Source organism: Macaca fascicularis, chromosome 14 (genome assembly GCF_037993035.2).
Source record: "Macaca fascicularis isolate 582-1 chromosome 14, T2T-MFA8v1.1".
Lineage (NCBI taxonomy): Eukaryota > Metazoa > Chordata > Mammalia > Primates > Cercopithecidae > Macaca > Macaca fascicularis.
Genome location: NC_088388.1, coordinates 2,684,119 through 2,708,862, shown reverse-complemented (window position 1 = coordinate 2,708,862; position 24,744 = coordinate 2,684,119). Strand labels below are relative to the sequence as shown.

The 24,744-nt window shown below is 48.6% G+C and overlaps 1 protein-coding gene across 7 annotated transcripts in view; it reads right to left on the bottom strand.

Annotated features, from left to right (window-relative positions):
• Nucleotides 1-24,744, bottom strand: part of KCNQ1 (potassium voltage-gated channel subfamily Q member 1) — a 400,925-nt gene that overhangs the window by 61,071 nt on the left and 315,110 nt on the right. For 5 of the 7 annotated variants that reach the window (XM_015435245.4, XM_045372365.3, XM_065527791.2 and 2 more), the window contains 4 exons: nucleotides 18,569-18,644; nucleotides 11,607-11,701; nucleotides 10,683-10,729; nucleotides 9,666-9,727 (listed from right to left, as the gene is read on the bottom strand). In XM_015435245.4, the coding sequence (XP_015290731.3) occupies nucleotides 9,666-9,727; nucleotides 10,683-10,729; nucleotides 11,607-11,701; nucleotides 18,569-18,644 (280 nt within the window). The remainder of the gene's footprint in view (nucleotides 1-9,665; nucleotides 9,728-10,682; nucleotides 10,730-11,606; nucleotides 11,702-18,568; nucleotides 18,645-24,744) is intronic. The other 2 variants (XM_045372364.3, XM_074012887.1) reach the window with 1 other exon arrangement.

Here is a 24,744-nt window from a genome sequence, read left to right as displayed (position 1 = left end):
TGTATAAAATACGCAGTGGCTTTCGAAGACCCAGTATGAAAAAAAAGAATGTCAACAATTTCAAGAGTTTTAAAAATATTAATTATATATTGAAATGATATTTCAGATCTATTAGGTTAAATAAAATATATTATTGCAATTAATTTTACCTATTTATTTTAAATTTTAAAAAGTGGCTATTAAAAAATTTAAAATTCTATCTGTGGCTAAGGGAGGTTAAAGGCTGAAGACTCAGTGAATGTGGAATCCCCAGAGGTAATAGGGGTCTTGAAGGCATTTGATGAGTGTGATGAACTTGAGCTTTGGTTTCACCAGAAATAGATGGCTAGGTGTCAAAGCCCAGGCCTGCCCCAGGAAGTCTCATAGCAGAGACTTACATAAAACTGTGACTCTCAAAGGGCTCTACTTTCATTGTGAGGGCCAATGAAAAATCTTCTCTTCCCTGAGAAGATTGTAAAGAAAACTGCCTTACTGCTAAGAGAAGGAGAACAAGTTCTGTCCTGGAAAGTCATATTCACAAACTAGTCCATGCTCAGCTTGGAGGCTTGAATTCACACTACCTAGGTGGCCTAGAAAACTTTGAGCCTACAATTGAAAGTCCAGACTGGCAGTACACCCACATATGTGGCAATGGAAGGGGTAAACATGATTCCTCTCTGAGGACCCCAACTTCACACCAGACTTCAAAAATTCCCACAGATAAATTTTAAGATATATAAGTTTACAATGAAAAACAAACAAACAAAAAAAACAGAAAGGAAATGAAACACCGTGAATGAGAGTCAGCAGAAGAAAAAATCAAACAGGGATGTGAACTCAGAAATACTTTAGATACTTATTTAATACACTTATTTAGATACACATTTAATACACTTTAAGAAAATTTTAAAGTTTGAACATGCAAGTAAAGAGGAAGATACAATTAAAATGCCCTATCAGATATGAATAAGAACCCAAAAGAACTTTTATAAATAAAATAATAATAATTGAAGTTTAAAATTCACTGAACAGTTTTAACAGCAGATTAAACACAGTTGAAGAAACAACTAATGAACTGGAAGATGGATTCCAGAATGTAGTACAGAGAGACAAAGTGATTTAAAAAAAAAAAAAGGTAAGAGACATGACGGGTAGTGAGATGGCCAATAAAAATTTCAGAAGGAGATAATGAGACTGAAGTGAAATCTTAAGAAGTACTAACTGAGAATAATCTAGAACTGATGCAAGACACCAAACCACAGAGTAAGGTAGCCTAGGCAGAACAAAAGAAACCTATTAACACACCTAGTGAAAATGCAGAACACTAGAGTCAAAAGAAAGATCTTAAAGGCAGCCAGAGAAAAAGGAGAGATTGTCTTCCAAGGAGCAACAATTAATCATCTTCATTCTCAACAGTAACAGTGGAAGCCAAAGGATAGTTCAATAACATTTTTAATGTGCTAAGAAAAAAAGAATTTTGATAACCTAAGGCCTATAATTTTATAATTGGTGGAAATATTTTTTAAGATGACAGTAAAATGGTCATTTGCAGACAAAATCTGAGAGTTTTTCACTGAAGAAAATTTAAATGAATCCCTCAGTCACATAAAAAGGTAATCCCAGATGTAAGATCTGAGATAAAAAAGAAATGACAAATAACAAAGAGGCAAATAGGTGGGTAAATTTAAACAAACATTGGTTGTAAAATTTAGCACTACCAATTAGTGAGTTAAAAATTAAACATGGTTCAACTAAAATATACAACAGCAAAGTACTAAGTCAGGAGGAGAATAATTGAAGTTAGTGTTCTAGGATCCCTATTTTATTACAGATATGGGTAGATATAGCAATTACTTCTGATATGTATTCATTTAAAATGTTCTAGGTTAACCTTTACAAGAATGGTAGTAGAATACATAACTTCAAAACCAGTAGAGAGAAAAGTAGAATGAGAAGTAATAATCTAATGAGAGGCAAGAAAGAGGAGAAAAATAAAGATTTAGTACAAATGGAAAGCACAAAATACACTGCTAGAATTCAATCCAAATCTATTAGAAATTATATTAAATGTAAATGTATTAAATGATTTTTAAAAAACTAAGTAATATAGTGTTTACAAAAGACAAACGCGAAATCCTATGGTTGTAGGATTAAAAAGAAAAGGATTTAAAAATCTGACATCAAAGTCAGAAAAGAAAACCACACCAGTATCCTTTATGAATATAAAGTACATTCTTTTTTTTTCTTTCAATCAGCTTTTGTAGGTTGAAGATACAAACATTCTTAACAAAATATTAGCAAACCAAATCCAGCATCATATAAAAAGGATTATATATCATGCCCAGGTAGGATTTATTCCAGAAATGTGAGATTGGTTTAACACCTGAAAATTAGTTAATGTATTATACCAAATCAGTAGGATAAGGAATAAAGACCACAGGATCATCTCACTACACACAGAAAGAGCACTTGATAAAATCCAATATCCATTCATATTAAGAGCTCTCAACACACTAAAAATAGAAGGAAATGATGAAAGGTATCTATGGAAAACTCAGAGCTAAGGAAATTGATTGAATGATTTTCTCCAGGAGATCTGCTCTAGCACTTCTTCTATTCAATAATTTTTCTGGAAGTTCAAGCCAGTGCAATTAGGCAAAACAAAGAAATTAAAGGCATCTGATTGGAAAGAAATAAAAATTGTCTGTATTGACACAAGACATGATCTTATATGTAGAAAATCTTAAGAAATCAATAGTGACAACAAAAATGACTAAAACCAAGAACAGAAAAGTCATAGTTTACAAGAGTGATATAAAAATTTAATGTCATTTCTATATACTAGTAATGAACAATTAACTCAAAATGAAATTAAGAAAACAATTTCATTAACACTAGCATAACAAATAAAATATTTAGGAGTAAATGCAACAAAATAAGTATAAAATTTATATGCCCCAAACTGCAAAATATCACTGAAAGAAATTAAAGTAGATCAAATAAATGGAGGGATATACCATGTTCATTGATTATAATACTCAATTTTGTTAAGATGTCAATTTTCCCCAAATGGATCTATAGATTCAACACGATGCCTATCAAAATCCCAGCAGGGCTTTCTTTTTTAATTGACAGGTTGAACCTAAAATTTGTATGAAAATTCATAAGACTTAGAATGGACAGAAACAATTTGTAAAAAGATGAACAAAAATAGAAAACGTACATAATTTAATTTTAAAACTTACTGTAAACCTACAATAATCAAGATGGTATAGTATGGGTTTACAGAAAGGCATATAGATTTACAGACAGGCATATAGACCAACAGAATAGAACTGAAAATGCAGAAATAAACCTATAAATTTATGGTCAATTGATTTTTGACAAAGAAGCCATGATAATTCAAACGAGGAAATGGAGTATTTTCAACAAATGTTCTGGGGCAATTCAATATCCATAAGTAAGAACGAAACAAAAAAAATCTAGCCTTTACCTCATATCATACCCCAAAATTACTTCAAAGTAAATATAGACTGAAATGTAAGAGCTACTTCTATACAACTTCTAGAAGGAAAAAAACCCAAAACAAAACAGGAGAAAATGTTTATAGCTTTGGATTAGGCAGAGTTCTTAGATAAAACATCAAAAGCCTGAGCCATATAAGAAAAGACAAATTGGACTTCATTAAAATTAAAAACTTTTGTGATTTAAAAGATGTGATTAAGGAAATGAAAAGACAGCCACAGAATGGGAGAAAATATTTGCAAGTCATAGATCTGATAAAGGACTTGTATCCAGAACATATAAAAAACCCTTGCAACTCAATAATAGAACAGACTACTTAATTAGAAAATGGGCAAGAGAGTTGAATAAACATTTCACCAAAGAAGACTATGAATGGCTAATAAGCACATGAAAAGTGGCTCAACATCATTAGTCATTAGGGAAATGCAAATCAAAACCACAATGAGATACCATTACATACTCACTAAAAGGGCTAAAATAGAAAAGACCATGTATTTGCAAGGCTGTGGAGAAAGTGGAACCTTTATACATTACTGGTGAGAAAGCAAAATGGTACAAATCCTTTGGAAACTGTTTAGAAGTTTCTTAGGAAGTTAAACAGAAATTTGCCCTATGCCTTCTCAGTAATAATAGATTAAGCAGATAAAAACATTCCAATGAGAATATAGAAGATTTGAACAGACCAATTAACAAGCTTGTTCCAGTGGATATGAACATAACACTGCACCCAACAATGTCAGAATATACCTTGTTTTCAAGTACAGAAGGCACATTTACAAAAATTGATGACATTTTTGCTGTAAACCATATTTCAAAACATTCTAAAGTATTAATATCATATGGATTGCTTTCTCTGACAAGAGGGCAACATTATGAGAAAGCTGTGCTACAATTATAACAATGACAAAAACCACATTGCTACAGAACTCCTAGGATAAACAAGAGATCATAATGGAGATTAGAAAAATACTAAAATGAATGAAGATTAAAATTAAATGCCATATATCAAAATGTGGGAGATGTAGTTTGAATGATAGTTAAAGGAAAAATTTATAACCTTAAATGCATACCTTAAACATTTAGAAAGCCACGAGATCGACAGTGGTTAGAAAAATTAAAAAAAAAAAAAGAAATTTAGAAAGCCTGAAAATTAAGAATTATCCTATTCTTAATTTAGAGAGGTTAGAGAAAGAACAGTATATTAAGGCCAAGTAAATAGAAGGAATAAAATAAAGAGAAGTGAATGAAACAAAACAAAATCACAATAGAGAGGATCAACAAAGCCAGAAGTCCACTAAACATTTAATAAGACAGGTGAATAGTGTCAGGTTTGACCACTAAGGGGGAAAACAGTGAAGGCATAAATAAATAATATTGAGAATAAAAAATGGGACTAAATGCTAATGGATGGACATTAAAATAATAATAAATGCCAATGAACATGGAAACTAAAATGAAATGTATAAATTCTTAGAATATATAACTTATCAAAACTGATACAAGAAGAAATGGAAAACCTGAACAGTCCATAATTATTACAGCCATTGAATCAGGAATGATTAATCTTCCCACAAAGAAAACACCAGGCCTAGATGTCTTTACCTTTAAATTCCACCAAACATTTGAGGAAAATAAAATTCTAATCTTATACAAAATATCCCAGTATAGGAAAAGAGAGGACATTTCTTAACTTAGTCGGTGGGGCTCACATACATTTGATACCAAAACCTCATGAAGACCATACAGGAAAGGAAAATTATGTTATGTATGTATCTCACACATAAATACTGGCACAAAAATTCTGATATATTAAATACCAGTAAGTGAGATTTCAGCAGTGTTTAAGAAATAATATACAATGTGAAGGATTGGTGGGTGTGAGGAGAGGCCCGGAGATCGCATACAAGGCTGGAAAAATAATCCAAGTAAGAGATGATAAAGGCCTGAACTCAGCAGGGGTTGGGCTGAAGGGCAGGGATAAACAGCAGCAAGGCGACTCTGGGGGCGCAGCTCAGAGAACCGCCCAAGGCAAAAATGACTTGGGGTCCAGCTTGTGGGCCTGGTGGATGGAGGAGTCACACTGGAATGAGGGAAAGGGTAGCAGTGTCTGGGGGCAAATACCCAATTCTGGAAGGCTGGGTCTGCCTGCATCCTGGAGGTTGGGGTCATGCACAAAGCTTGGTAAAGGCATGGGCAGGGTGTGGTTGTGGGAGTCCTGGGTTGGGGGGCATTCTCATCCTGGAGGCCTGGCTTCTGGGACCGGAGGCAGTGAAAGGAGTGTCAGGTGGTGGGGGCCTCTTCCCGCCCAACGCTTTCTGAACTGGGACATGGAAACCCAGGACTCCCCTGTGTCCGGCTCTCAGCCATGAACATTTCCGGCAAAAACAGAGAAGAAAGAAACTCTCCCAGCCCACTGTGCTCCTCATATCAGCAAAAGCAGTATGAGCTTAGCTTGCAAAATAAACAGGGCCCAACGTAAACAGTGTGGCAGGTCCTGGAGACCAAGCTAAGAATACTTGCTGGGGGAGGAGGGCTGGAGCGGCCTCTGCCATCTATTCCTCAGAGTGTCTGGGGTATGCAGCCCCCACACAGACTGCCAGCCCTGTGTGGGACTCCAGGAAGCCCAGTGGGGCCAGAGGGGGAGCGGGCAGGGCCAGCCCTCTCCGAACCTCTCCCAACCGCCTGCATTGGTCCCTGGCCCACACTGAAGGCCCTGGGTCCTGCTGCTGGCGCCCCCAGCCTGCCCCTGGCCTCAACCCTCCTCAGCCTCTCCATACAGACTGTGGGTGATTATGAAACCCCTCCTTGCTGTCTCCACCTTATCTCCCACCCCTGTGTGTGTCCTCCTTGAGACCAGCTCTTCAACCTAACTAGCTGTGTGACCTCAGGCGACCGCTCAGCCTCTCTGAACCTCCGTTTCGCCATCTATAAAAGATGGTTTATTTGGGCATTTGAGTAAATAAGAGTCCTCTCCAGAATAAAGAAGACAGTAATCTAAGATGAAAACAGAAAGGGCATGAGGCAGCTTTTGTGACTTTTGACCCTAAGGACACAAGCAGGAATCAAACCCTCTCATTTGACAAGGGAAGGAGGCCCGCAGGAAGCAGACTCGCTGTGAGGAGGCCCCTGGGTCTGTGGGTGTGGGGGGTTTCTGCTCTCCACACCCTGGAGTGAGGCAGAGCCTGAGCCACCCGGCCAGGCATAGGGGTAGCAGGGATCCCAGGAATGGGGACATCCTGCAAGATAGTTGGGGGGGTCTGTTTTGGAGCAGACAGCTCTGCCAAGCAAGAGTTTTGACGAGGCCGCAGGAATGTGGCAAGAAGGAAGATCCCCAGACCCCTCTCCCCAGTGTGGGTCATGGACACAAAGGAAGAAGAGGGCTCCCTGCCAGGGAAACTGAGGCAGCCCTGAACAAGCTCAGCTGACCTGCACTTGTGAACTCCCTGCAAGGAGACACTCCAGGCCTCCCTGATTCTTAGCATGACCCCTGCCAAGACGGGTGCCAGCTGGCTGTGCATCCCAGAGACCTCTCATCCCATGGCTAGGCAAGCCGGCCTGGGATGGGAGTCACTGCACAACCCAGGGGTGAGGGACTGAGCTGAGCTGAGAAAGCAGTTGGGGGCTGGGGCCTTGACTCGCTTCCGGCAGGCAGCCAGACTGGCGGGATGGGGTGGGGGAGGGTGCCGGTGGGGAAGGCCAGGGGCTCTGGCTGGGGTTGGCGGGGCCGGCGGGCATTGGCACCGCTGCACGCCTGCTGGGCCTCCGAGGGCTGGGGTGGCTGCTGGATTTCCTGTCCCTACTTCCCGAAGTCAGCAGGATTGCGCTTGGGGTGTTTACGGTCCCGATGGCTGTACTGATAACAAAGATAACTCGAGCCAGGCTGTGCCACCAAGCCCACCAGGCCCAGCCAGGCCCTTTCCCAGGGTCTGTCCCTGGGGGGGGGGTACCAGTCAGTGGCAGGGCAAGGACCGGGCAGGATACCACCTGCCCACCCAGGTCAGCACAGCTCTGTCAACTCCTTGATGGGCAGCCAGGTTCCAGGTAGATCCCCTCAGAGGGGCTGAGATTTAGTGTCAACTGTGGGTGCCACTCACCACCTCAGAGACCCCAGGCAGGGGACTCGAATGTGACAGCAGGGAGCCAGGGCCCACCAGGGCTGTGCATGCAGAATCTACTAGAATCCTCGTGACCCCGGCTCAGAGCTTGACAGGGCACCAGGATGTGGCCCCAGCCTTGTTCTTAAACCTTGCCCTAGGGATCAGGGACTCCGGAAAACGCTTCCCTCTGTTGCTCAGATGTGAAGAAACTGGGTGCATAATTCTGTACCTTCAAGGCCAGCGCTGGCCCCACTGCAGGCCCCCACACCGATCTTGGCTGACGGAGGACTGCGTCCTTGTTCCCAGGCCCCAGCAGGCTGCTGGATGGCTGCTGTGCACATCAGGAAGGGGCCGCAGCACTTCAGGAGACCCTGTCTGCCACCCACCATCACCCCCGCAGGATGCCAGGCTCCAGGTCTGGGCTTACAGGGTAGTCCGTCCCATGGAGCAGGGGCAGAGCCATAAGAAAGGCCTGGGACAGTAGCATAGGGAATGGAACCAGAGCTGGGCAGGGCGTGGTGGGAAAAGGTAGGGGCTGTCCCCAGCCCGTGCTGTCCAGAAAGGGCCACCGGGACTCCTGCACGTCAGGGATGTTCATGCCCCGCCTGCCTGGCTGCAGCCGAGACGGAAACAGGAGTGGAGGTGGGGGAACTGGGTGCCACTCCCTGTCTCTACCATGGCTTTCCTTGATGTCTAGAAACTCCTGGCCATGCCAACAACACAGGGTACCCGGTCCTGCTGTACTGGGTGTGCCAGCCAGGAGTCATCCAGCCCTTGCGCAGAGAGAAAGCCAAGGAAACACCGTGTTCCCCAGGCAGCGGAGAGGCCAAGGCTTCTGGGCCTCCGAGCTTTGCCAGTCTTCTGAACGGACCTCTCCCCGGTCTTGCTTCCTGTCCTGCCAGATGGGCGCCATCTCCCACTGGGCCATCTGCCTGGCAAAGGCCGGCACTAGCCCTGCTCAGGCCTGTGCTGACAGAGGGTGGCCAGGCCCATGGGACCCGGGATACTGTGGTCACACAGCCCCACGGGGCCAGGCACCTGAACACCAGCCCTTGCTCTTTCTGCCTGACCCAGTTTGTTGGTCGCAGGGCCCCACAGCCGCCCCAGGCCATGGGCAGATGGTGCCAGGTGGGGAGAGGGTGACGCTGCAGGTCCTGGGGGCCAGGACGGGTGGAGCAGGAGCAGGAGCCTGGGCTGAGCTGTGCCTGCCCCGCCTGCCCGGCTGCAGCCGAGATGGAAGCAGGCCAGAGCCAGGCGTTGCCGGGGAAACCGGGCAGCAGACGCACTCCCTGCCCAACTGAAATTCCTCTATTTTTAGCCTCTCAGCTACTTTCAGATAAAGTCCATGTAGACGGACTTGCTGTTCGGCAAGATAACAGCCCGCTTCAAACCACAGAAACTTCAAAGGGCAGTGGTGGGCTCAGCCATGGGCCCAGGAAAGGCCCTCCCACCGCTCAGATCCTCCGGCAGCTCCCAGGGTGCCTGGGGTAGAGGCTCCAGCCTGAGGGACCGAGTGACGGGCATAGAGCCTGGTGGGAAGTGGGGGCCTGGTGGGTCGGGGTAAACAGAAGATGCTTCTCTTCCCATGAACCCATCCCAGCTGGGCCCTGCATCTCCCTGAGCCCTCGGCCGGCCCCAAGTGGAGGCCCCAGACAGCTGGGCCCAGGAGAAGGCTGGGATGTGAGGCCAGCTCCTGCCACCCTCCACTCAGGATGCAGCCAGGAGGCTCACAGAGCACAAAGCAGACTATGAGAGGCAGCAGGAAAGAGCTGGGGGGAGGGTCACTAGGTGCCACCTGCCAGTAAAGACGCCAATTGTCAGAGGATGAGAAACCAGCCTGGCCTGGCTCCTTCCATGGGGGAGCAATGCCCAGCCAGGTGGGCAGTGGGCCTGGGCCCCTCTTGGGAGTTGCTGGGCGGGCTGCAATAGGCACTGGCGGGAAGGTGGGGAGGCCTGCAGGCCCTGGCATTACTGGAGCTTCACATTCACACGCAGATCACAGGGAGGTGCTTGCTGGCCCCAGAACACTGACCAGAGCCGCTGCGGGCCAGCGCGTGAGCCTACCTTGTCTTCTACTCGGTTCAGGCGGGCGCCGATCGTGTTGCTGCCACGATCCTTGCTCTTTTCTATGGGGGATAAAACACCCAAATCAGGGCTGAGTGCTGGGGTGGACCGGGGACCCCAGCTGGGCGTGGGGAGCAGGATGATGGGGCTGGGGGTGGTAGCTGAGAGTCAAAATGTCTAAACCTACTAGGACATTTTTAAAAAAGTGTCCTGTGACAAAAATACCAGAGGTGGTACAGTGGGCGGGCATGGCTGCAGCTGGGGACCTGGACTCCATCCTGCTCCACCCTCTCCACCTCTGACCTCGGAGAGCCCTAGGGGGCTGCCTAAACTGGCCACACTGCCAGCTGTGCAAGCCCGTGCCATTCCACTCCCAGGGCGGCATAGGCCTGACTCCAGGCTGGGGGACATAGCCGCTCAGCTGCCCCCGTCACACCAGCCCACATTGTGAGCCATGGCTGCTGTTTGCATTTGGGCTAGGAAACCCCAGGGAACGTGCCTTTTCCATCATTCCCCAGAATGACTCACAGCCCCGTGTCCAGGGGACCCAAGGAATTTGGTTGAGGAGCCAGAAAACCAGCCCCCAGGCTGCGGCCAGGTACTTCTGTCCCTCTCAGCTTGAGCCCTGCAAGGCCCCCACCCATAGTCTCTTGAATTCTGGGCTGGCAACTCACCCTGCTCAAGCCCCACCCCAGGCCCATCCCCAGGATCACCCCCTTCTGCAAAGTTGCCCTGGGTTCATGTTTCCACACCCAGAGCCTAACCTCAACGCCCTGGAATTTAAAGGGACCCAGATAGGTTCTTATGAAACTTGAAGATTCCTTTGTAAAATGTACTTTGGAGCCACTTTGCTAAGGGTGGGGTCTACCTCCCCTTACTCCCTGGCTTTCATTTCATGTCATGCACTTTGGAGGCCCAGTGGCCCATTCTGACATCGCGGGGAGAGCCAGGAGGTCAGAGGTGTGGGAGAGTCCATTGCAGGCTGCCGCGCCCAGAGCAACTGACACAGAAACCCACCTGAGACGGAGATGAACAGCGAGGGCTTCCCAATGGACTGGTCCAGCCTGGGAGGGAAGGAGACGGACACCAGTTCACACCTGGCCCTGGCACTGCACAGATGCACTGCCGTCCATGGGACAGACAGGTTGATGTGCCCAGCAAGACAGTGCACTACCCACCCACTCTGGGGACACCCCCGACCCTAAGACCTGCCAGGTCACTCCCAACCCCCCAGAGGGCCATGCTCCTGAGGGGGCTGAGCAGGGAGCTCAGAGAGGAGGAGTCAGTGGGCTGCCTCTCAGACTTCCTCCCTGGGGTTAGGAGTAGGAGGCAATGGATCAGCCATGGGCAAGGCAGCCTGTGGGCAGAATGGACACGGATTCCCAGCCATACCCTGTAACACACAGAGCTAGTTCCCAGGCGAGCCCTCTCGGAGGCACAGCTGCTCTGAGCCTGTGCAGGACCAGGAGGATGGCGCTGATGCCATGGGAACACGTTGGCTCCCCACAGTCAGGGTCTCCAGCTCCAGGGCCAGCCGGGGGAGACCCGTGGTCTTCCCAGGGCTGGGCCTGGCCCCTTGCTCAGGGGTGACATGGGAGGTGGGTGGGCTGTTTGCCAAGTGTCGTGAAGTTGTGGGGAGTGTGAAGCTGGTGTCGCTGCCTGAGCAGGGATGGAGGCGGGTGTTTTCCTCCCCGACACACCTCCCACTCCAATTCCTCCATCGTCTCAGACCCGGGCGGGGAACAAGGCCGAGCTGCCTGGTGGGCTGGCTGTGAACCGTGGCTGTGGCCAGCTGCCCTCCCTCTGCAGGGGTAGGGGTGGTTGAGAGGCGAGAACTCAGGGTCTCAGCCCCTCCCTCCTCCTGGTACCGCTCCTCGTGCAGCTGGGGCTGGGCTGGGCAGGACCCGTGCACCCTCCCCACTGCCCCTTGGCCGTGCCCACCTCCTCTGCAGCTCTTTGATGCGCACCATGAGGTTGAGGTGGCCCTGTGAGTACTGCTCAATGACGTCCCGCACGTCGTAAGGCTTCCGCGCTTGCTGCAGGACAGAAAGACACACATTACTTCTCCTCCCGGTGCCCCGGCCACGTGGCTCAAAGTGCAGGCAGTGGCAGTGTCTGCCCTTGGGAGGCTTGTGAAAACCTGGGAGCTCGCCTATATGGTGATGGCGTAGGCCTGGTCCCACGCATGCACAGTAGCGAAGCTTGACCCATCGGCTTGGCCACGGGGCTCTGGGTGGTCCCAGGCCATCAGCTCAGCCTCTCTGGGTTCCACCTTCCTATCCACTCACCAGCAGGGGCCTGCCCACTCCTCCCCCTCACCTCGCTCCCCTGCCCCAGGCTACCAGTCCTGGTTCTCAATGACTTCAGGAAGAGCTGGCCCAGCCAAAGGGCCAAGGAGCAGCACAGTGCCAGGCACTGACCAGGAGGCACAGCTCTGCATGGCCACTACCTACCTGGGCCCCAGACTGACTCTTAACATGCTCACTGGCTGTAGCCCCCACTGTCCTCAGGGTAGGGAGCGGGTCCACCCTGCATCCTTCCTGGCAGTTTGTGCCAGGCAGCAGGGGTGGCCCCAGATGACAGCCACAGTCTGCGGCACTTGCTGTGGGTGACGAGCATCTGCTTGGGCTCCCACAGTGGGGCTGAGGCCATGTGAGGCAGGGCAGGTGACCCCAGGGCTTCCAGGCTTGTCGCCAGCTCTGAGCCCATAAATGGGACTCAGGTGACATCTTGAAACCACAACAGAGAAAACAAAGCGTCTCATGATATCAGGAAACCCCAAGCCACATTTGTGGCCTTGCTCCCAAAGGCCTCACTCAGGTGGAGCAGCCAGGCGGAGTGGGGGTTTGATGGCCTAGGAAGGCCTTGGCCCTGCAGACAAGCCAGCACATGGGACAACAGACTGCCTCTATCCCGAGGGGCCACTGGGTGACCAGGTGAGGCCCAGGGTAGTCATCTTTAGTGCCCAAATAGCCTCGTTAGCACCGAGCTAGTAGCTTTCCTGCCTTTTGCTGGGGAATTTGCAAGATCCAAGAGACAAGCCAAGTAGCTTGGTGGGGAGGGGCAGAGCAGGGCCAGCCCCAGTCAGAGGGAGGCAGTTGAGGCCGAGGATGAGAAAGGAGGAAGCTCAGGTACCAGTGAGGGCCCGGGCTGGGTCTGGGAACATGCCCTCCCTGCCCACCTCCTACCTCTCTTTGGGGTCCCTACTCCTGAGACCAGGGTGACTTTAATCTGAGGATGCAGTCATTTCCACCTTGGGAAGCTGCAAGTTCCCAGATGGTGAGTCCCTGAGGTCAGGGATCCAAGTACCCACTTTCAGCTCTAGACACACTTCTGACATGCCCAAGGGTTCTTCCACCAATGCCAGAGGCTTGGTGGAGTTCTTACAGCCCACCCAACATTGTTTTGGACCCCAGGAATCCCAAGGCAGGGCAGAGACCTCCTCCCTACCAAAGGCTGGGCCTCAGAAGTTCAGGGGTTTCCTTTTTCACCTGACACCAGCAGGTAGGGCCCTCACTGGCAACACTAGCCACTCTCTGGGCCCTGAACGGGAGATCCTGAGATCAGGAGGGCTGGGATGGGGCCTGTGTCCTCACAACACAGCTGTGCCTCATGGAAGGAAGGGCCTGCGGCTCCTGGGGCCACACTGGGCACCAGGATCTCTGGCATTGCCCAGAAATGACACACTAAGGCCTGTGATAGGGTCAGGCATGGGGTTGGACTCTAGGCAGACCTTCTGGCCCGCCATGTACTCAGTTTGATAATAGTCATAAAAAACGTACTTATGTACAGGCTAGTAATAACATCCTCAGGTCTCAGTTTCTCCTGTTATAATGGGAATGCTAAGTCCTTCCTCTCTCTTCTGTAAGATAAAATGCTGAGCCCTGTCTCTCTCTTCTGTAAAAGGGGATGCTGAGTCCTGTTTCTCCTTCCTATAAGAAGGAGATGCTGAGTTCTCTTTTATAAAATGGGATGCTGAGTCTTGATTCTCTTTTCTGTAAGATGGGATGCTGAGCCCTGTCTCTGTCTTCTGTAAGATGGGATGCTGAGCCCTGTCTCTGTCTTCTATAAGATGGGATGCTGAGCCTTGATTCCCCCTTCTGTAATATGAGATGCTGAACCTTGTCTCTCTCTTCTTTAAGATGAGATGCTGAGCCTCAATCCTCCCCTTCTACAAGGTGGGTTGCTGAGCCCTGTTAGCATTTGGTAGTATCTTTTGTACCTGGCAGCATCTCCTGTAAGATGGAGATGCTAAGCTCCCTTCAGTAAGATGGAATGCTGAGCCTTGATTCTCCTTTCTGTAAATGGGATGCTGAACCCTGATCCTCCCTTTGGAAGATGGGATGTTGAACCCTGTTTCTCCCTCCTGTAAGATGGAGATGCTGAGCTCCTTTCTGTAAGATGGAATTCTGTAAGACTTGATCTTCCTTTCTGTAAGATGGGATGCTGAGCCCTGATCCCCCCTTTTGGAAGATGGGATGTTTCTCCTTCCTGTAAGATGAAAATGCTAAGCTCCCTTCTGTAAGGGATGCTTACAGAATGGGATGCTGAGCCCTGATCCTCCTTTCTGTAAGATTGGATGCTGAGCCCTGCCTCTCTCTTCTATAAGATGGGATGCTGAGCCTTGATCCTCCTTTCTGTAAGATGGGTTGCTGAGCTCTGTTTCTCCCTTCTGTATAATGGAGATTCTAAGTTCCTTTCTGCAAGACGAGATGCTGAGCCCTGCCTTTCTCTGCCTTAAGGGAGAGAGTGAAGATAACAGAGGATGGGAGTTGAGAAAGGTCAGGGAATCCTAAGCCAGCACCATGCAAGAGCCAGAGTCAGAGCTGGCTGTGGCCGAGCCTCTCTTCAGCACACATTGAACATGGCGTGAGTCATGGTGGTGAGCCTCCTGCAGACCACAGAGCTCTGTGAAGCTGAAGCGTGAGGCACCTCCAGGCATGCTGGGTGAGGTGTGGGCAGGTGAAGGGAGGCAGGGCAGGGGAAAACCAAGGCCTGGGAGTCCCTGGGCCACTGTGACCAGGTGGGTGTAGGTATGTGTGTTAGCAGCCTCTGCAGACGCAAGTTCTTTCAAACAGGCCTGTTGTGGGCAAGGAACTATTATGTGCCTGAGTGTGTGCACGTCTGCAGGAGCAGGGCTGGGTGGGGCCTATGAGCAGAGAGCTCTCCACACCTTCAGCCACAGCCTTACCTGGTATAAGGCATAGCCTGAGGAGGCTCAGTGATGCCCGCGGACCATGAGGACCCACGGCCCAGGGGCATCCTAGCCCACAGAGACTTATCCTGGAGCCACTGAGATCCCTGCTAGGATATGGTTAGGGCTCATGGGGGCCTTTGTCCAGTGGTCATCCAGGGTTGGGCTGGAAAGGTCATCCTGACGTCAGGAGCCTGAGATGAGCCGAGATAATGCAGACCTGTCCAGACTGACTGACGGTGGACAGGGAGTTCAAGGGCGCAGAGGCTCTGGCTCCTTGGGTCAGACACAGGGGTGGCTGGCCAGGGACTTATCGGCCATCAAGGCAGGCGGGGCGGGGGTCACCTGCCATGTCAGCAGCCCCTGAGGCCAGCGGGGGTGGGGTGAGGTGCAAGCAAGCAGACAGGCTGGCATGGAGGAAGGGAAGCATCCTGAGAGGTAGGCGGGGGGAGCCCCTGGAGCCACACACAGCTCCTCACTGCCATGGGCTACTGCTCCTCTCACCCTAGCCCCACCCCTCCATGCTGCCCCCAGCAATAAGGGCCAGCTGGTAAGGTCCGAGGGAGCCCCTGCGGCTTCGTGCAGGAGCCTCTGTGCCCTGTGAGGATCCTGCTGCTGCCAGGTTTCTGCAAGGCTCCCAGGGCCAGGGAGCAGGGGAGAAGCAGACAGTGGGGTGGGGGTTTCCCAGTCTGCTTCAGGAAGCCTTCTGGGCCATTCTCAGGGTTCTGGCCTGTGTCCTAAGACAGGAAAGGGGACCCACTCCCCCTCGCCTGGAAAGGAGTTCAGGGCTCACTGTGCTCCTCCCCAGGGACCAGCTTTTTCGCCTGTGGCTCAGCAACAGGGCCTGCTGGGGCTGGCGCAGATGATCTCTCTCTCTCTGGCCCTCTCCCTCTCTCTCTTTTTGTATTTGTTAATTGTTTATTTACCAAGAGAAACGATTTCTTGGCCCACATATTCATGTTTCACAGTTCAGGACCACAGGTCACTGACAAGCTTCTCGGTAATTCAACCCAAAGAAATTCTTTATATTCCAAAATCACTTTGCACTCTGAAAGATACCAGCCTTCCTCATCACCTCAAAATCTTTTATGGCATCATCATATCTGTAGAAATCATTAGAAATCATGTGCCTTTTTTCTTGGTTCAGCCACATCAAACTTATAGAGAGCTGCAACTCCCAGGTATTCAACGAATGCTCCAACAACATGAAATTGCAGACGCTTGGCCAGGAGGCTACGCATCTGAGGTTTCATCACAAGACTGGAAGCCATGGTACTTATTATCACGATAGGATATCCTTGATATCAACCTCAATGCCAGTGTCTTTCCTGGCTGATGGAGAAATGGACGGCTGGATGATCTCTTGGACCTGAGCTGGAAGCTGCCCACTCCACCCCTGGAGCTAGGCCTGCCCAGGAGCCATGAGGGTCTGCGTGTTCTGCTGGGTTCCCCCAGAGCTTGGAAGCAGCCCCCAGGGTGCCCACGTGGCACAGTTCTGCAAGCCTTGGTGGGCTCTGGTTCTGCCCTGCTGGGACCTGCTCTGCACCCTCAGGCCAGAAACCGGCCCCACCCTGGGAGGCTCCCTGTGACCCTCTGCTGTACTGCTGGGGGTGACGTCAGCTGCTTCGGCTGTCACGACCATGCTGTTCTCCAGTGAACTGACACACCCTAGCCCTTCCCATGGTCTCCTCTGCCCTCGGGGGACTGCCCTGCCCAGACCTGAGTCCCAAGGGGGTTCCTGCAGCCCCTTCCCTGCCTGGGAGAGCGCTGGTGCTGCCAGGAGGCCGGCCCCTCTCTTCCATTGCCCCCGCGTGAGCTACCCGCTCCGGCAAGGCCCTCCCTGCCAGCACCAGAGAGAGGAGACGGTCCCAGAATGGAGACACCCTGTCCACAGGGGCTGTCAGATCTCCCCTAGAACATGCCAGGCAGATCTCCGGGCACTGGCCAGCAGTGGCATTTACCATGACTTTTATTTTGACTGCAAGAGGTCCCAGGCCCTGCTAGGAGCTTTGACACAACTTGGTTCAGTTGAGTCATGAACCACCCCCTTCCCTGGGGGGATGCAGGCAGGAGGGCCAGCTGAGAAACAGCACTGTGGGAGGGCTGTGCATGCAAAACCCCCCTGGAGATAGTGGCCCGGTGGCCAGAACGAGGGCCCGCACACTACTCTCGGTAAGGGCCTGGCCGAGGGCTGCTCTTGGGGCTCGGGGTGACGACGGGCCTGGCGGGTGCTGGCCCAGGGTTGCCGTGGGTGAGGCCTGGGTGAGGCACGTGCATATGATCTTATGCCAAACCCTTAGGCTCTCGTTCCCCTCACAGCTGGGGAAGAAGTTGCCCAGGGCTGCCTGGGCTGGGGTCTGCACCCAGACCGCCATGTGAAGTCTGGAGGCTGCAGTGGCTCCAGCGCCCAGATGGGTGGGGGCTCCACCAAGGAGACTGTGGGAGGGCCTGTGTCAATCCTGGGTCCTGGCATGGAAGGTGTGGCCTGGTGTGAAAGGCATGGCTGCAGGGGGACCAGATTTGAGTGCCACTGTCAGTCCATCTGAATGGGCCCTGCATTTTTTTGGCTCATCTCAGGCTCCTGAAGTCAAGATGATCTTTCCAATCTGACCCAATGACCACTTGACAAAGGCCCCCATGAGCCCTGACCAGACCCTAACAGGGAGCTCAGTGGCTCCAGGATAAGCCTTGGTGGTCTGGGATGCCACCGGCTGTGGGTCCTGGTGGTCGGCAGACATTGCTGAGCCTTCCTGGGCTGTGCCTTATACCTGGTGAGGCTGTGGCTGAGATGTCAGGAGCCCCCTGCTCAGGAGCCCCACCCCACCCTCCTTCTGCTGACACACACTCATTCAAGCACGTCACACGCCTTCTGCTCCAAGGGACTTGGGCAAGTCACCCCCCAGCCTTCCCTGCTTTGTGATCTATGCCTTCTGGATCACCCACCACAGAGGATACGGGGTTCCCACACCTACACATGTATTTCCAAGTCAGGACTCAGTTCCCTCCACCACCGTCTCCATCTGAGGAATGTCCCCAAGGCAGGAGGAGGGGAGACATACCTGCCATCAATGGCACTCTCTGCAGGGCATGGACTCTGGGGGCTCTAAGGGGCTTCTGTAGGAGGCCTGGCCCTGGAGAAGTTAGGGCAGCTTATGGAAGCCGTGGAGCTCCAGCCTCACCTGGCCAAAGGGACCGCACCTCTCACAGAGCAGGGCTCAGCCTCCCTCCATCCTCCCAACTCACAGAGGGTGGAGGAGCAGGGAAAGAGAGCACTGAGCCAGTAGAGGACAGGGCTGGGGGGTCTGGGGAACCTGCCTTCCCAGTTTGGTGTCTCAGGCCAGGCTCCACACCATCTCTGAGTCATTCTGATGTCACCCTCACATCTCTCACTAATGCTTCCTTACACGACCCACCCCACGGGAGGACTGAGTGAGCCACACGGCTGCTGCCTTCTATTTGGTGAAGAAGACACTGCATGTGACTCTGGTTCCAGGCCGGGCCTCCAAGGATACGCCCTCTGAGGGGCCTGCTGTCTGGGGTTCGGTGGGGTAGGCACTGTCAGGTCTCAGATAGGCCTGCCTGTGTGGCTTGGGGGCGGAGGCCTTGACAGCCTCCACTATGGGCAGGAGAGAACCCAGTAGAGGTGTGGGCAGCTGCAGCAAGCTGCGAGGGGTAGGCTGAGGGCAGGAAGGCTCAGCACAGGGCTTACCTGGAATTTCTTCTTGGCCACAAAGTACTGCATGCGTCGAATGACTTTAATGGTGGCCCGATGGTGTTCCCGCAGCCTGCAGTGGAGAGAGGAGAGGAGATTGTGAGTGGCCACCCTGTGCTGGTCATCCCCTCACTGCCCCTGCACTGCCTGAGAAGCACACAGACTGGATCCTTCCAGAAATAAGGAGAGTGTTCAACTCCATGGGATGGAGATACTTAGGCCATGTCCTAGCGTGGGCTTGAGGGGAGGCTGGGGCAAGAGGCTTTTCAAGGTGAAATGTTTCACCTCACCTGTGAGTGGGAAGGGGACCCTTGCCTTGAGTGTCATTCAGAAGGGGATCAAGTAGGAGTCAGGGCCCTGGGTTGGCAATGGCTGTGCTGCTAACACATGGCAGCCATGCTAATTTCTTTCTATGTTTGGGCCTTCAGGCTCCTTGTCAGTAAAATGAGGTAAGAGGGTACATGCTGGCGATGTCCATAGCCCCTTTCAACTGCTGTGTCCTGTAGCCCCACAAACAGCAAGTGCTTGGGAAAGTAGGAACTACAGGACACATTTACAAGGGAAAGTTGCCACCAGAGCCGCTTTGTTAAGGGGGCTGCATTGTTTTGCCTCCTAAAGTTTCTTCTAGAAATAAAGATCCTTTTAGAAACAGCATCACAAAAGGAAACAAAAGGGATGATGTGTATGTGCATAGAAAAAAGACCGGAAGAAAACACAGTGCCATGGAGGCTGCAGGAAATTCCCTCCTGGTAGTGAAGCTCACGTCTGCCTGACCCTCCTGATGTAAACACCAGGGACTGTGAGACTAAGTGATGCCAACAGCAAGGAACAGCTGTGCGAGGCTTTGGAGACCAAAAAAGATGTGGAGGGTGAGGATCCCACATAAAATGGAAATGAAATGAGCTGAGCCTGCACCCAAGCGTTTCCTCCGCAGGGCACCTGTCCATTTGTGGAGGGGAGCATTGACACCCAACAGAGCAGGGGCTCAGTGGGCTGGTGATAAAAATGTGGAGTCCAGGGCCACAGGACACCCAGGACATGAAGGAACAAGATTCTGGTCAACAGAGGACCAGGGTGCAGGGAGCCACCTTTCACACAACTTCCTCTGGAAACACTTGTGAATTCCTAAGCCACACGGGTGGCTGAGATTCACAGAAACTGAGAAAAGAGCAGTTGGTGAAGGGGTAAAAGCTAAGCAGAGTACTCAGTAGACTCATGGCACTGTGGAGAGAAGCTTTGGGGTTTAGAAGCTATCTAAGGCAGCCCTAGAAACTAAGTAATGCCAACTTAGCATCACATTGACCCCACTTCTCCCAATCCCTTACTGGAGTAAGGTGCTTTGTGCATGGTAGAAGAAAATAAAATTATCTGTAGGGAGATAATATCCTTGAGCTTCTACAATTTTATACACAAAAGACTAACAGGCAAGGGAAAAGACAGACCATACAGATCTAAAGGTGTGGCACTTTCTTTTTTTTTTTTTTTTTTGAGATGGAGTCTCGCTGTGTCTCCCAGGCTGGAGTGCAGTGGCGTGATCTCGGCTCACTGCAAGCTCCGCCTCCCGGGTTCACGCCATTCTCCCGCCTCAGCCTCCCAAGTAGCTGGGACTACAGGCGCCCGCCACCACGCCCAGCTAGTTTTTTTTTTTTTTGTATTTTTAGTAGAGACGGGGTTTCACCATGTTAGCCAGGATAGTCTCGATCTCCTGACCTCGTGATCCACCCGCCTCGGCCTCCCAAAGTGCTGGGATTACAGGCTTGAGCCACCGCGCCCGGCCTGGTGTGGTACTTTCAACAGCCTTAAATACTTGTAGCTCCTTCCATTAAGAGATGGAGTGTTTTCCTTTTACTTGAATTTGGGGTGACCTTGTGACTTCATTGATGAAAGAGTGCTGGGGAACTTACACAGTATATAATTCATGTGCTTTTGGAATGTGGCCCTACAAACAAGCTTGCTGGTTAGAGAGGCCACATGGAGAACAGAGATGCCCCAGCTAACAGCCAGCACCAACAGAACAATCTCCTAGCTGAGCCAAGTCCAACCTCCTAGCTGAGCAAAGAAAAACAAAAAATACATACACACATACACACACACACACACACACACACACACACACACACAGACGGAGTCTCGCTCTATTGCCAGGCTGGAGTACAGCGGCGCAACCTTGGCTCACTGCAGCCTCCGCCTCCCAGGTTCAAGCGATTTTCCTGCCTCAGCCTCCTGAGTAGCAGGTGCGCACCACCATGCCCAGCTAATTTTTGTATTTTTAGTAGAGACAGGGTTTCACCATGTTGGCCAGGATGGTCTTGATCTCTTGACCTCATGATCTGTCCGCCTTGGCCTCCCAAAATGCTGGGATTACAGGCATGAGTCACCGTGCCTAGCCCAAAGAAAATATTTTAAGCCACTAAATTTAGGTCTAGTTTGCTATGCACAACAATAGGTAACTGATACAGAAATAAGGACTAAGAAATAGGTAATGTCATATCAGTATCCTAAAACATATGGCATTAATTTTGGGACAGGGAATTGGACAGAGGCTGGAAGAAGGGGCAGATCACAAGATGTCAGACTTCGAGCATGATGCCATTTGTAATTGGGTGAGAATTTTAGGTATCGTGGGGAGGGGGGTGAGGGAATTTTGCATTGGGGAGAATGTGAAAAGTTATGGCCAGAGGGCAGACTGTGATGAATTAAAGATGGCCACAATCCATTGTAGTTCCTCCCATTGCAGGCTAGAGTCTATCTCCACCATGGTGGAAATGATCGTGTCTTCTGAAGCTCAACCTCAAGGACCTTGTGGTATCTACTCTTACCCTCTTAGAATTCTGTTGGCTCATGGACAAGTCTGAGCTAGCCTGCTGGAAGAGCCACGTGAAGGAGAGCTGAGAGACCCTGGCTGACAGCCCAGTGACTCCAGACACGTGAGGACAACGGAGACCACTCAGTCACCACCACATCACTATGCAAGTGCTGCCATGTTGTCAAGTCCAAGTGAGACTACCCAACTGGGATGCCCAGATTGCTGACCCATAGATTTGTGAGCTAACAGATGATTGTGCTTTGCCTCAGAATATTTAGATGAAGACTTTAAAATAACCATGATAAATAGGTTCAAGAAAACAGATGAAAAGATAGAAAACTTTACCAGAGAAATACAATTTATAGATATATAAAAAGGAAGTTCCAGAAAAGTAAGGACCATACTGGAAATGAAGAATGCAATAGGTGAGTTTGGATAGCAGGGATGACAGAGTAGAAAAGAATAGCTGTGAACCCAAAGAAAATAGCCAACTTGGAGCATGAAACGAAAATAGACTTAAAGGAAGAGATGAAACAAATGAAAAAGAAACATAAGATGGTAGATTGCATGCACTATAAGTGGATTAATAGTCCAATTAAAAGATCAAGATTGTCATGATTAAAAGCAACTATATAAATCCACTTTAAAATATAAAGATACAAAAACATGTTGGGAAAGGACAGAAAAAGATAGGTCATGGTGTAGCCAAATGAAAACTGGTAGAGGAAAACCAATAGTAGACTTTAAGTATTACTAAAGAAGAATATGTCATAATTATAAAAGTGTCAATTCAGCAGGATGAGATCAATTCTAAATTTGTGTGCACCTAAAACCGTAACCCTAAAATATATAAAGCTAACTGGCAGAACTAAAATGTAAAAGAGAAAATGGTGGGAGATTTGAACACACCTCGTCAGTAACCAATAGAAAAGCAGTCAAAACTTTGTCAAATCAGAGACAAATTTGAACAGCCTAATTAGCAACTTGACATATACAGAACACTGCCCCTACAACTGGAGACTACATAAGCTTCCGTAGTGCACACAGAACATGTACCAAAAGAGACCATATGCAAGACTTCAGAAGCAAGTTCCAACAAATTTCAAAGAAAGCAAATCATGTTTATTATGCTCTCTGACTACAGTACAATTAAATTAGAATTCCATAAAAAGAGATAACTAGGGAATCTCCATATATTTTGGAAATTAAACAATCTAAATAACCCAGGGGTCAAAGAAAAACATATAATGAGAATCAAACAACAGTTTAAATTAAATAGCAATAAAAATGTAACGTATTAAAATTCATAGCTAAATAGGTACTGAAAGTACAGTGAAATAAGCACAGAGAGTGAACCTTGTGGCTTTAAATGCACATCTCAGAGCAGAGGAAAGGCTGGAATCCATCGCAAGCAGTTAAAAAAATGGCAAATTACACCCAAAGATAGTAGGAGGAAAGAGATAAAGTTAAGAGCACAGTCAAAGAGATAAAAAATGAACATTATTTAAGGAAAATCAACAAAGCCAAAATTTGGTTCTCAGAAGAGGCTAATAAAACAGACACACTTTTGGGAAGATGGATCAGGTGGGGGAGGGGACACAAATGACGACCGTCAGGAGTTAAAGATGGAACATCACTATAGGCCTAGAGGTGCTGAAACATTTATTCAGAGGACGTTACAAACAAAAATACTTTCGATGATTTAGATAAAATATGCAAATTCTTTAAAAACACAATATGTAAAAGTAGACACAAAAACAAAAATAACACAAATTGCCCAATAATTATTAAATAAGTTAAATTTGGAATTTTAATGATCTTCTGGCAAAGAAAACTCTATATCTAGATGACATCACCAGTAAATTCTTCCAAAATTAAGGAAGAAATAATGTCAATTTTATACAAGTATTTTCATAAAGCAGCATAACCTTGATATCAAAATCTGACAAGAATATTTCAAGAAAGAAAAAAAAATCACAGGTTAATCTCTCTCGTGAACATAAGTGCAAATACCCCAACCACCACCAGCGAGCTGCATGTAGTGCTGTGCCCACACACATGCTCAAATGCGGTTTAATCCACTTGTGCATGCTCAGTTTACCCTCTAAGGACCAAGCAATGTAACTCTTCACATCAACAGAATAAGTAAGAAAAAACAGAATCAACACAGCAGATTGTAGAAAAGCATTTGATAAAACCCAAGACCTGTTCATAATTAAAAACACAACTCTTAGCAAACTAGGAATAGAAACTCCATTACCTAAAAAAAAAAAAAAAAAAACCAAAAACTAAAACAAAAACAACCCAAACCCTAAGCAGACATCATACTTAATAGTGAAACACGATACACTTTCCTCCTGAGACAGGAAGCAGGGCAAGGATGTTATCGTTTCTAGTTCACATTGTCCAGAAAGTCCCAGCTGGTATGTTAAAAAGGTAGGAAAAGGGAGATAAAAGGTAAAAGAATTGGACAGGAAAAAATAAAACACTCATTATTTGCAAATGACATAACCATACACGTAAAAAAAATCTCTAAGAATCCGCAGATAAGCTGCTGGAATCAATACACGAATTTAGCAAGAACACTGGTTTTAAGGATGATATATAATAATTATATTTCTAGGCCTGGCAGAGTGGCTCACATCTATAATCCCAGTGCTTTGGGAGGGTGGGGTGGGAGGATCACCTAAGCCCAGGAGTTTGAGATCAGCCTGGGCAACATAGTGAGACCGCATCTGTAGAAAAAATAAATTTAAAAAATTTAGCCAGGCTTGGTGGTGTGTACCTGTGGTTCTAGCTACTCAGGGGGCTGAGATGGGCAGACTGCTTGAGCCCAGGAGTTCAAGGCTGCTGTAAGTTATGGGCCTGGAATGCAGAGACCCTGTCTCTGAAATATGTTTATTTCTATATGCTAGTAACAATTAGAAAATAAAAAGATATCAATTACAATAGCATCAATAACCATAAACTTGACCGTAAGCTTAAGAACAAATCTTTAAAAAAATGGTTTCTTCTTTACTGTTTTCCTTTCACAATCTTTCTTTCTTTTTTTCTTTTCTAAGATGGGGTCTTGTTATTTTGCCCAGGCTGGTTTCAAACTCCTGGGCTCAAATGATCCTCTCGCCTCAGCCTCCCAAGTAGTTGGTATTACAGGTGTGAGCCATCGTACCCAGCTCTAAAATAAATCTGTTTAAAGATGTGTGAGACTACTACACCGAAAAGCACTGAGCATTAGAGACAGAGATAAAGAAGACCTAACTTGACTTGGGGATACAGTGTGTTCACGTATAAGAAGACTCAATATTTATAAGATGTTAATTTTCTGCAAATTGAGGTGTGGATTAAATATGATTCCAATCAATATCAC